General features: G+C 45.3%; 1 protein-coding gene across 1 annotated transcript in view; it reads left to right on the top strand.

Moving 5' to 3' along the window:
- Nucleotides 1–888: 888 nt before the first annotated feature.
- LOC117800966 (E3 ubiquitin-protein ligase Midline-1-like) overlaps nucleotides 889–12,893 on the top strand; it is a gene marked incomplete at its 5' end in the record, with an annotated part of 17,937 nt that continues 5,932 nt past the window's right edge. The window contains 2 exon segments of the mRNA XM_034653539.1: nucleotides 889–1,050; nucleotides 9,529–9,690. Coding sequence (XP_034509430.1) covers nucleotides 889–1,050; nucleotides 9,529–9,690 — 324 coding nt within the window.

Raw genomic sequence — 12,893 nt, 5'->3', positions numbered from 1 at the left:
TTTTTAAATAAGGCACCAAAACATCTAATGAAAGAAGATTTTCATACAATTATTTGACTGGTTTGATATAGGATAACAAACATTGATATTTTTCCCGTTGGGTGTATGAATATAAAAACACGTGACCTCACAAAGCTCAGAGGTTGGCAAACTTTGGTTCATAGGCCAAATCTAGCCCTCGCCTGTTTTTGTAATAAAGTTTTACTGGAACCTGCCCACATCCCTTTGAGTGTGACTTGTCTAGGGCTGCCTTCACAGTGCAGCAGGGCTGAGTAGGTACAAAAGAGACCGTATGGCCCGGAAAGGCTAAAATATTTACCACCTCGTCCTTTACTGGAAAAGTTTACCATCTCCCCAGTGTGGATGAAATCACAAAAGTTCATCTTGTTTACTTTTTGTTTAATANTTTTTGTTTAATATTTTTTTTTCATGGATAAGGGTATTATTTGCTTAACCTTCTAAACATACTTTCACGATAAATAGCGATAAGTCCCTACTGGCTGGCGGAAGTCACACTACCTTTTAACAATCACAGCAGCAACCAGCCAACCAAACACTCGTTCTTTGGATTGGGGTCACCATCTCTGGGATAGTGGGCCCGACAGACCTGTGTAGAAAGGCCTGCTTTGACTGTACACATCTCCTCTGAAACATATCCCAGAGGTGCCTGCTTCTCCACTGATGAGCGTTCTTGATCCCCACAGCTCCCAACCCTCCCACGATTAGAGAAGAGCNAGCAGCAACCAGCCAACCAAACACTCGTTCTTTGGATTGGGGTCACCATCTCTGGGATAGTGGGCCCGACAGACCTGTGTAGAAAGGCCTGCTTTGACTGTACACATCTCCTCTGAAACATATCCCAGAGGTGCCTGCTTCTCCACTGATGAGCGTTCTTGATCCCCACAGCTCCCAACCCTCCCACGATTACAGAAGAGTTCTGCACAGCTTCCTATGATACCATCACCGTCCACTGGACCTCTGATGATGAATTCAGTGTGGTTTCCTATGAGCTCCAGTACACCATATTCACCGGACAAGCCAACGTTGTTAGTGAGTATCACACCCCCTGTCGATTTCTCTGTTTGGTGACTGTTTTCAGTTAGATTGCATTTCTAAATTGAAGTGTCAAGGGAAGACGAGGAAGGAAAGAATACACAGTATGTATTGGCTGCGTTTCCTAACCAAGAAGATGATAGCATTCACTCGTACTATACTAGCAAAAATAGCTGGCCAAAGAGTGATGAACATTAGCGATCTCTAGCAAACCACACGGATGAGTCTTACAAACATACGGCTAAGAGAAAGAAGCAGGAAACAAAAGAATACATGCAGTATGAATCTATTTATACATTCATAATTTAAAGATAAAGAAGAAAACTATGTTGTGGGGTGCCTGGGTGGCTCAGTCGGTTAGGTGTCTGACTCTTGATTTTGGCTCAGGTCATGGTCTCAGCGTCATGAGATCGAGCCCCACGATGAGCTCCACGCTCGGCGGAGAGCCTGCTTGAGATTCTTTCTCCTTCTGCCCCCCCCGTCCTCCCCTCGCACATGCACATGTGCAACTCTCTCTCTCTCTCTCAAATAAGTAAATCTTTAAAAAACGAAACTATTTTGTTTAGAGATGCATACATAGGTATAAAAACTATAAATAAAAGCAAAGATGATCGTTACTTCTGGTATGGGAGGGGAGTGGCACCATTGGGAAGCAATATATGGGGGCTCATGGGGTTAACTACTTNCACCATTGGGAAGCAATATATGGGGGCTCGTGGGGTTAACTACTCTCCGGGTGGGAGTTACATGGTTTAGTCATTATATCATACATTTAGTGTTATGTACTTTTCTGAGTGTTATTTCAGAATGTAAAAAAAGAATTTAATAAAATGGGTAGCCAAGCAATGCCAAATACCACATCCCATTTGGAGGAGAGCAGGCGCATCATTTGAAATGTTAGTCATTGGCCCCCACCTGGGAAGAATTTCAGACCTGACTTGAAACACAGAGAGGCCCTTCTTTCACTGGGGCCCATGAGATATTCAGTATCAGAGACAATTTGATGATCTCAGATAGCCCCAGTTGCTGGCCACAGAGGTGATAACAAAGGACTCTCTCCTCCGTACCCCCACAGTTATTCAAATTGAGTTGAGTAAATGGGAAAGGGCCAGAAGAAGTGGCTTTTCAGGGGAGCAAGTTTGAAACTTCGTTAGCAAATTGAAATAGAACATGTCAAAGTGGAACAGAATAGAGTAGAATAGCAGTCACTTTTCAACAAAGAATTGTTTTGAATAAATCCGTATCAACTCAATGTGCTTTTATTATATACACCTGTTCTCCCTTAACCACACCGTTCTTTCCTAGCACAAGTAATTCTGAGGCATGTGATGCTTAAAAAAGAAATTAGATTTAGGATTAATTGAAAGAGCAATGTGTGAAGACCCCCACCTCCGAGTAAATGAAGTATGTCTGGCTCATACCAACAAAGGGACCCCCAGCTGCCTTAGTCCTCATTTCCCAGGCTTCCCTCCTCGACCCTCGGACCTTCCACTCCTTAATTGGCCTGCTTTGGAAGCCTTTATTAAAATCTCACCATTTTCCAAGAATGTGTAAGGGGGGGAAAAGTCACGAAATGTTGCGAACCCCTGTGGCCGGCTACCTGAGTAAGAGGGCAGAAGTGGGGGGGTGTAACAAAAACGTCTCGGGGGAGGTGATGGTTTAACTAAGTTTTGAAAGAGAGCGGGTACATATCAGCGAGTTAAGGGGATGCCAGGCAGCCACATCATCGGGGGCCAACCTGTGGAGACAGAGTGGCAAGGCATTTTCTGAGACATCCCCTACTAAAGCCTGGCTAGAGAATTGAGTGGGGAAGGGGAGACAGTGGGAAATGAAGACAGAAATAGAACCAGGACTCAAACCCATATAGGTCTGGTTCCAGAAAGCTCATGTTCTTAATCATCAGTCTCTTAACACTAACCCACAGTAAAGACCTAGACCACAGAGGGCCACTTGGGCCACACGGTGTAGGATTTTTCCCTATGGGCTTGGGCGGCCCGCAGAGCAGCACTGCGATCAGATATATGGTTAGAAGCCCCCTCAGGCAGTGTTGGGGAGGATGGAGTGGAACAGGGCAAAACTAGAAGCAGAGACATGAACGTGGAGGTTCGTAGTAAANATGAACTTGGAGGTTCGTAGTAATTCGAGGAGGCAGAGATGTCCGGGACCTGCCAATGGTACTAGCACCAAAGAAGGCAAGGAGAAGATAGTTCCAGAAAGACTGCTCCACCTCTGACCGATATCCCCGGGAAACACCATTACTATCTTCAGCTATTTGAAGTGCTTTTAGGGGCAGGTCTAAGGAGCACTGGTGTTTCAAGGGTTTGGCATCATTTTGCTCTCCTTTCGGGATTTTGGATTCTTCTGGTTTTGCTCTTCATCCCTAGTTCTACATGCCCCGCTACAAACCATGAAGAAATAGTAATTTCCCTAGTATCTTTCTTTTTAGTAATAATGCATTAACACTACGTAATAATATATAAAATGTCTACAGTGATAATTGGATGTTTTCCAATATGGCAGCCACTCTGATTCCAAAGTTACCCACTGCAGCAGCTCCATCTCACACACATCTTTCCTGTGGTAGTCTGTTAATACACAAAGATGGACATACACTCACACACACCCAGAAATACATTTTTTAGGTTCACAAAAGGTAGCATGCCAAATATAGTTCTTTACCTTGCTTTTTCCAGCCAGAATAATCTTTCTTTTGATTAACTCAGAAACAACCGATCAGGGACCTTAAGTACATTTGCAAACTCCCTTCACCTTTGCCATATGATGTACCACCAAGGAGGGAGAACGATGACAGGACTTTTGTCCTTTGCCATATTCTGTTGGTTAGAAGCAGGTCACAGGTCTTGCCTACCCTCAAGGAGGACATATTACACAAAGTCATGAACAGTATGGAGTGGAAATCATGGGGGCTACTCAAGGGCGTGTCCGCCATAGATGGTTATGTATTTCCTGAAGTGTCTTGAATCGAATTTTTATGGGCATTTGGACAGTGCGTAGAGCCTTGGCCTGGACTGGCAGGCCCTTGTATCAGTTGGCTTTGGCTGAACAGCCAACAACCACAGAACCTAAGTAGCCTATAACAATAAGCATGTATTGCCTGTGTGTCTGCAATCAGGTGGGGGTCTGCTGGTCCCGCTGACCTTGGTGAGGCTCCGTCACGGTCAGGCTGTGGACTTGAGCTGCTGGCTGCTGCACGGCTCCCTCCTGCAGTCCTGCGCGGGCACGTTCTCCTGGTGAGCTCAGCGCACGACTGTTAAGGACAGGCCCACTTGCACACGGGCTTTGCAAGCCCCTTTGTCCTGTTAGCTGATATGCCAGAGGCCAAAGCAAGTCCCACAGGCGAGCCCAGAGTTAGAATACGAGGGCCTGCGAGGCTCCAGGGCTAAGAGTATAGGTAGGCGAGGAGCGAGGACGTGGAGCTGGAAGGCGATCCGCTCTAGAACCCTGACTCATTCCCATTTTTCCTTCCATCCCCCAAAAGAAGAGAAGAGATCTAGTGACTGAAACTTAGGGTTTCTCAGGTAGCTAAGCTGGGACTGACTTGGCTTCCGTGCTGTTGGCATGAAAAATAATACCAAAACAAGACAAATGAATAGATGAGAAAAGGCCATANAATACCAAAACAAGACAAATGAATAGACAAGAAAAGGCCATGCCTACAGAAGTCCACTGGCAGTGACACTCCTGAATTCAGAGCTCTATGCTCGGTGATTCCAGAGATGGTGTTTTGTTCCCCAGAAGCAGTTGCCACAAGAAAATAAAGGGGAATGACTTCACGAAGATGACAGGCCTTACTTATTTAATGCAAGTCAAAAAGGCCATTGCTCCCAGGACAGATGGAGATCAGGGAAACTGCAGGTGCCCATCCGACTGGGGTACTCTCATCAGCTTGTTAGTACCGAGAGCTGTTTGTCTCTTTAACTCCCATTAAACCAGTATCGTAAAGTCCTGAGGCCTACAGGATCAAGTCCTAACGGTGAAAGAATAAATGTAGATAAAAGGGCAATTGAGATGCAAAGATCTTCTAATTATTTTCTTCTTAACTATTTCACGTATTTCTAGTGGCCGAGAGAGACCTGGATTTGAATCCCAACTGTGGAGCTCACTAGCTCCATAATTTGGGACAAATTATTTAACATCCTCTAAATCTGTTTCCTCGTCTGTAAGAAGAGGCAATGTTTTAACTTAGCATGGTTGAGGTAATGAAAGTATAGGTCTGAGCCCTGTGCTTGCCACAGTGCTAGCATAGAGGTACTCAAGGTTATGATTCCTACAAAAATAGGACTACACTCGCCCGTCATTGCATTTTTTTTAAAAAGCTGTTGTTTTGGGTCCTAGGATAAAGGTCAGTCGTGAAATTAGCCAAGATTATCTACACGATGGCATTTTACACAATCTTCACGTGCAAGGCCATCCCTGAATGTTGTGTGTTCATCTGTCTTACCATTTGGAGGAATATCCTTTACGGATGTTGTTACATTGCATGACAAGAGCTAATAGTAAAACTGTACCAAAAATTAGAAGACAAAATGCCCCAAAACTGGCCATAGCTCCTCGTGCCACTAGGAATCTTCAACTGCCTGTAGGTCACGGTTCCTACACTTGTCATAATAAATTCTAGTTAATTGCCCACAACTGACTTCAGTGAAGGAGAATTAGATAATATCTGCGAAGCTTTTAATCTTATAAAAAGGCTCTCCCTAATCAAATTCATATATTCAAAAATGCAAAATTAATGACACTATCAGTTTTTATTATGCATTTTTATTAACGGAATTATGCCTACCAATGTTAATGAATTGCTTATTAATAAGTAGATATGTATTTAATTTTACAACATTTTTCATGTTTTTTCTGAAACTACTTTCAGCGCACCATTTAAAATCCTAAATGGGGCCTTTTCCCAGCAGCCTATTTTTATTATTAGCAAAAGTCCAAAGATGCGTTTCGCCAGGTCTCCATGGTGAGGTAGTTATCTGTATTTAATTAATTTTAGTCATTTTGAAAACATTCACGAGCGTTATTAAACAGATACTGTTTTTACAGAGAAGAAGGGAAAGAATGTTCACTTCTGTCCGATCTGGTAGAAGAAACAAAGGACGTTTGAAGCCGCATGCCGCCTCTCTGAAGGGTGTANTCTCTGAAGGGTGTCCGTGTTGCGTAATGTTTTATACATAATGTTTTACTGCGAGATGACAGTTGCTCTGAAATCCCCAATGTAATTAGGCTCTTGTAATGAGCGGCATTATGTAGGGAGATGCTTCTGACCCATTGTGAATGAGAACAAAATGTATAAAATTGAAAAACTCAATTAAGTTCCATTATGAACTAATTATCTCCCAAGTTCCATTGTTGTTTTAATACTCGAAGCTGAATTAGAGAAGGTGGGTGTCGGCATACCCTCTAAGATGACTGAAAACGAATTTGGAGAAAAGTGAAGTTCCAGTCCAGGAGGGTTACATGGGTGTTTCATAAAGAGATGCATAAAACCTGGTCAATGGCCCCAACACAGTAGGGTATCAAGGCAGAGAGGCCTGGCACTTGGCACCGTATGCGAGACGTTATGAGGTGCTGGCCCAGGACCAACACTAGCAATGCAGTAACGGTGTGTTCGGAGACGCTTACTCCAGCCCCCAGAAGAAAATGGTCAATGTTGCTTTCTTGGCATTTTTAATCAACTTCTCAATTATTATCTTGGCAATAATAATAACAGAAAGGTAAGCCGCCACAGAAATAGCGTTCGTGAGAGCAGATTGGCCCAGTGTAAAGCTATCCAATCAAATTTTACTACTCCATAAACATTTTTGTTCTTTAATGTTTGAGGGAAAAAAAATAGCGACCTCTTCAAAATAATCAGGATGGTCAGGGTCCCTTTTCTGTTTGGAAAAGTGTTCTGAAACCTTAAATCTTTTTTGTTGGGTTAAGGCTTTGGATTATAGGCCAAGTTGCTGTTTGTAGCAATTTTGGACATCTGCTTTATGATGTCGCCGAAAGCATTCCCCCACCACATTAAGCCCAGCTTTGCGGTTGTTCAGTGATGTAAAGTTTTATTGAAACATTTTACATTTGCTTTCTTTGACCACAATAGTCATTTTACTGCAACATATGCAATTAAATGGGAACAGTGTAAATGCAGTGACATTGATAGGATTCTCATTTGATTCTACTGAATGCCGTTCCTGTTTTCATTCGTGCTTGACTGCTGTTGACAAAGGTCTAGGAATACGAGTGGATTATCCTAGGTAATTGAAAACCTCATTGTTTTTGTTTTATTGCTGTTGTAAGATCACGATTAAATATCTAAAGTGAGTCGCAGCCTTCTTGGGGCCCAGAGCTCCGAGTTCAAAATGACCCTTCTTTGGTTGGATCCAAATCTATGATTTGGCCGTGGCACTATCCAGAAGCATTGAGCTTATTACAGCTACAGTCAAGGAAAAGGTAAGGTGAAAAAGTAGCAAAAGGGAAATGTAATGAGGAGAGTCCCGTGTTACTGGACCACTGGTGGATGTTTTCCTGGGTCTTGGACGAGTGAGAATGGGTGGGAGAACAGAGGGCTAAGAGTTGGGGGAAAATTGGGGGTGGGGGGGTGGGGGTGGATGGTGCTTCAGTCCTTCTGCTCCGTCTCCAACATGAGCGCGCACACATTCAACCCCTTCCGTGAGTCTGCCACTGTTCCCTTGCTTTATGCTGGCTTTATCACTTCTGGCGGCGCTGCTGGTTGGAATGTTCGCAGGTGGAGATGAAAAGAGGTGCTAGAAAACTCACAGGGTCAGACCTGACCCTGTGAGTTTATATACGTGTGTGAGTTTATATATATATGACTCACTGGAGAGTGTCTAAAAAGACTGTGCACCCAAGGTACAAATCGTATGAGGTGAAGTTTCACACTTGACAAAATGCTTCTAAGGTTCTTCTCAACTGTGAGACTAGCATGAACGACGTTTCACTCAGAAGTTGGAGAAAGTATTTAGTAGGATTCAAAGACAGATGTCATGGGGCTGTGAATATCTTGGAATGCCATGCAAATATTTGTGGCTTGGTATGGATCTGTGCATGTGACTTTCCTTCTATAGAAACGTTTTATTAGATTCTCAAAGAGGTGAGACCAAAGAGAGATTAAGGGACTGCTTCTTGGGATTACGGTAAGGTATAAGTTGCCTCAAGATCAGAAGAACTAACCCTTTGACTTGCAAATCCACTGAAAGGGAAAGAGTGGGGGGAGTTTGGAGCCCCTCAGGAAGTGGAGGGGCTCAGCCCTCTACCAAGAACTGGTGAAGGAAATTCACCAGAGTCAGGAAACTTCATGACAGCCAGTCACCAGGGGGCTGGGAAAAGGTTCTCTTAGAGTGGAGATTGATGGGTGGAGAGAGGAGAGCTGGGCCCAATACCAAAGAGATGTTTTCAGCATCAGCCAGCTGCAGAACAAAATGGGCTTCCTTTTCCCTGCATGTTCTTCCAAGCCTCGTAAATCCTCAGCCTGCCCCCCAGCCCACATCCTGCAGCAGCGGCCCTGCCGTACTCTGAAACCAGCCATGCTAGGGAACACAGCTGGTCCCCGAATCCCTGTTCATGCTTTTCTAAGAGCTACCCTGGGCCCTGGGCCCTGGGCTGCCCATGGGTGCCACTGCTCCAGGCTTCTCCTGGGGACACACCTCCTAAGTTGGTTAACTGCAGCCACGCTAAGGCTGCGACGCCAACAGCCCTGATGATCCCTTTCTTAGCTCCCCTGTCAGAAGTTGGGCCAGTCTCTGCTGGCCTCACTCCTGCAGGGGCAGGGCAGTAGAGCTGTTCCCTGTCTCTCTCATCCTGCTGAGACGAGAAGACTCTCCGGGGAATGTTCTCCCCTTGGCAATGGCAGAGGCCCAAGGCGTCAACAGAAATTCTCGAGGCCTCGGAATGCCTACTCTTGCAGCTGGCGTCCCGCCACTTCAGCCTCAGCCCATCGCCCGAGCAAATCACATGGCCAGATCCAAAGCCATGTCACGAGGGAATACATGCCAGCCGCCTCTGCAAAGCCACTTAGGCCTGGGTCTGGGGCAGGGTGAAAAATAAGAGGCACAAAAGCAATCTGCTGCATTTACGTGAGTGCAGCCAACTTCTCCTACGCCGTTCAGGTCTCTTCGCACCTGCTGTGAGGCTCAGAACTCAGCAGACTCCAGTTTAACCATCACCGTCTTGAGCGTGGGGCAAGGGGGCCGAGAGCGGAACCAGTGGTAACTGGCCGCTTCCGTCTCACCACGGTGCCTCACGACGCCTCACGCACGCACCGCACGCACGACGTGCCAGACAGGACCGCCTTGGCTGCCGCCATGTTTATGGACCAGAAGCTGCGATGTAGTATCTTCACGGGCTTTTCCGTTTGGAGCACACGATAGGAACACATAACGATAAACACAGGTCGCTCGCGCCAGTGTATTAGTGCGCTCCCTGAGAAACAGTGTCTGCTTGGCTTCGCAGGTCTGTGTAACTCTGCCGATAGCTGGATGATCGTGCCCAACATCAAGCAGAACCACTACACGGTCCACGGTCTGCAGAGCGGCACCAAGTACATCTTCATCGTCAAGGCCATCAACCAGGCGGGCAGCCGCAGCAGCGAGCCTGGGAAGTTGAAGACAAACAGTAAGTGCCGGGGGCTCAGCAGCACCTCTGTCCCCCTTTCTTTTCCTTCTCTCTGCCTCAGGCATCGCCGACAGCCCCGAGAAGCAAGTAAGGAGCCGGGGCGGGGCGATGGGGTTGGCTGTGAGTCTATTGACTTCCCTGCATCGACTTCAGACCACTCACTTTTAAAATAGATAATCCTGGAGGGGTTCTTGTGAGAATTAGAACACGTATATATGTATGAAGCCTGACGTGTCATTGGGGCTCTGCACGTGCAAATTGTTCTCCTTAGCAGAAGAGCAAATGAGGAACTCTTTCTTCAGGAATTCTTTAGTTTACTCCAGATATCTGTCTGGGTCTGTGGTTCTCAGTCAGAAGCAATTCTGCCCTCCCCCCTTACCCCCCCAGGGACACTGAGCAATGTCTGGAGACATTTTTGGTGGTTATAACTGGGGTGGATGCTACTGGTATCTAATGGTCAGAGGCCAGGGATGATGGGAAACATCCCACACTACACAGGACACGACAAAGGAAGACCTGGCCCATACATGTGTCTTGTAACACTGTCATCTCCCTCGCTGTCTCTGCCCACATGTGTTTTCTTTTATCCTCTCTTTTTTCTTTACTATTTTTGATCTAGAAATGTGTTCTATAACATGGAATCTCTTTGCATAGGACCTCCCAAGAGAAAGCAAATTGGAGTATGTCGATATGGCGCCATGTTAGACAGTTGCCCCGAGTCAGTGGGAAGTTTGCTGCTTTTCCAGAAGCACCCTCACTTAAACCAAAGCCTCCATTTCAGCGCTCAAAAAACTTTATTTTACTCCAGACGTACGTGTTTAAGACACATACGCTTAGACATTAAGCTAATTTCTCCTCTCAATGTTTCTGCTGGTAAAAGAAGGAAATGTTTTTATAGATTAAGTAGGAAAAAAGTAAGTAAATACGTACACCGAGGTTCATTCTGTAGAATATATCTTTGAGACATCTAATTTGTGCTTCATCAGTTTTACTGAAGATGATGCATTCATTTCATGTAGACAGAAATGTCATCCTCTATTTCTAGACATGCAATTATTGAACAGATGTTATCAAGTTTTACACGAGGAGTTGGCAGACTTTTTCTGCAGTGTGCCAAAGAGTAAATATTTGAGGCTGTGCATGTCAGATGGTCTTGGTCGCCATCCACTCTTATTCACCTCTGCCCGTGCAGTGCAAAAGCAGCCATAGATTACACGGAAGTGAATGGGTGTTCCCGTGTTTCAATAAAACTTTATTGACAAACACAGGCAGTATGCTGGATTTGGCCTGCAGGCTGCAGTTTGCCAAACTCCTATGTGCACAATATTACAACGAATTGAATTCTTTAGTAAATGATTAATTTGGTCCTTGAACTAATTTGTCATCATTGAAGCAAAAGCCTTGAACTTGGACAGAGTAGGTGATGGTGCGTTTGAGAAACACATCTGAGGCTCAGGTGGAATTTGCTCGCTGAGGATGCAGGGGTTGGGGTTGGGCCTGACCTAAGCTGACGTGACCCTACTCCATGCATGTGTAGGTGAGGGTGTGAGTTGAGGCGAGAAGGGGTACATCTCACCTCATTTTGAGGCCAGTCTTCCTGACGGCTATACCATTCTGATATTCCTCACTGGAAGAAGGGCAGGCAGCACACAGCCCTGCTCTTCGGTGATGGCTGCCTCTATGAAACTCCTCCCTGGTCTGCCTGCTAATGTCCACTTGGTTTTACATGCGTTCTCTCTTCCACCTTTAAAAAGTGAAATACTTTATTTTATTTTATTTTTTTTTAAGATTTTATTTATTTATTTATTTGACAGAGATAGAGACAGCCAGCGAGAGAGGGAACACAAGCAGGGGGAGTGGGAGAGGAAGAGGCAGGCTCACAGCAGAGGAGCCTGATGTGGGGCTCGATCCCATAACGCCGGGATCACGCCCTGAGCCGAAGGCAGACGCTCAACCGCTGTGCCACCCAGGCGCCCCAAAAAAGTGAAATATTTTAAACAAAACTATCTTCATACTCTTCTTGCCTTAGTTCATACTCTATCCCTAATAGTTGCTGGTGGGATCATTCCTGAGGACATTTGTGTTTCACAAGACAAGCTGAAATTTAAACTCTGCATGTAATCCAGTAGCTCTTAGAGCCTCGGAGAATGTCCGTACCCTGATCCACACTTGAAGCCTTTTCTCAGCTCCCCCTTTAAGCTTCCCTGTGATGTGGATAGAAATCTAAAACGGGTCAGCAGATGATCCAGCCCAGCAGCCAAATCTGGCTGCCTGTTTTTATAAATAAAGCTTTGTTGGCACACAGCCACACCCATCCGTTTCCCTCCCGTCTCTGGCCGCTTCTGGGCTGCAGCAGCAGAGTTAAACGGCCACAGAAAAGACCACACGGCCAGCAGAGCTGAAAATATCTATCTGGCCTCTTACGAGAAAGTTATGCTGGCCCCTGTTCTAACAGAAAGGATTTGAGAGGTGCCAGTGTCATGTTTGTACCCAGGTGGCAGCTGTAAATCCTCTGGCCTCCCTGGACATGATGTAACACTCATTGCCCCGTGCTCTCCGTGCCACTGTCACAGCCAGCGTCGTGGATTGCCCCAGCCAATGTACCAGACTCTTTCCACCGGCTGCCTGAGGGCGGACCTACCAACTGCACCCATGGCTGTGGCCAGGGGGCTTTGGGATATCGTGGTATTTGCAGCCTCTCTAACTCATTTCCTGCCTTTTAACACTGATGTGGTGTCGAATGGCAGGCAGTCCTCCAGACCAGTGTTCCATTCTCAGAGAAGTAACAGCTATGACAAGATGTTCAGAGGTGACTCTGCCAAGATTTTCTAATGGTTCAATCTTCAAAACACAAATATATATTATATATATAAATCTTCAAAATTGTATCTAGAGAGATCTTCAAAACACAAATGTGAATAATGAAATAGGGATATATATATATATATATATATATATATATCCATCAACAAACTCTGGAGTACAATCCCCAGGTGTTCTGAACACATTCTTTTTCCTGATCTTGTTGTGGGCTGAAAAATGCACCTTTTTTTTAGTCATTCTGAGCTCATGAGAATCATTTGTAATTTGCAACAGTTTCAAAAGAACGTAAAGCCTTTATGTCAAAATCTACAATCTTGGTTTCTTTGGCTTCTGGTGTGAAGTCTGCCGAGCATGAACCACATTTTAAGCTGGATCGAATT

This window comes from Ailuropoda melanoleuca, unplaced genomic scaffold (genome assembly GCF_002007445.2).
Source record: "Ailuropoda melanoleuca isolate Jingjing unplaced genomic scaffold, ASM200744v2 unplaced-scaffold9793, whole genome shotgun sequence".
Classification (NCBI taxonomy): domain Eukaryota; kingdom Metazoa; phylum Chordata; class Mammalia; order Carnivora; family Ursidae; genus Ailuropoda; species Ailuropoda melanoleuca.
This window is presented reverse-complemented; position numbering and strand designations above follow the sequence as displayed.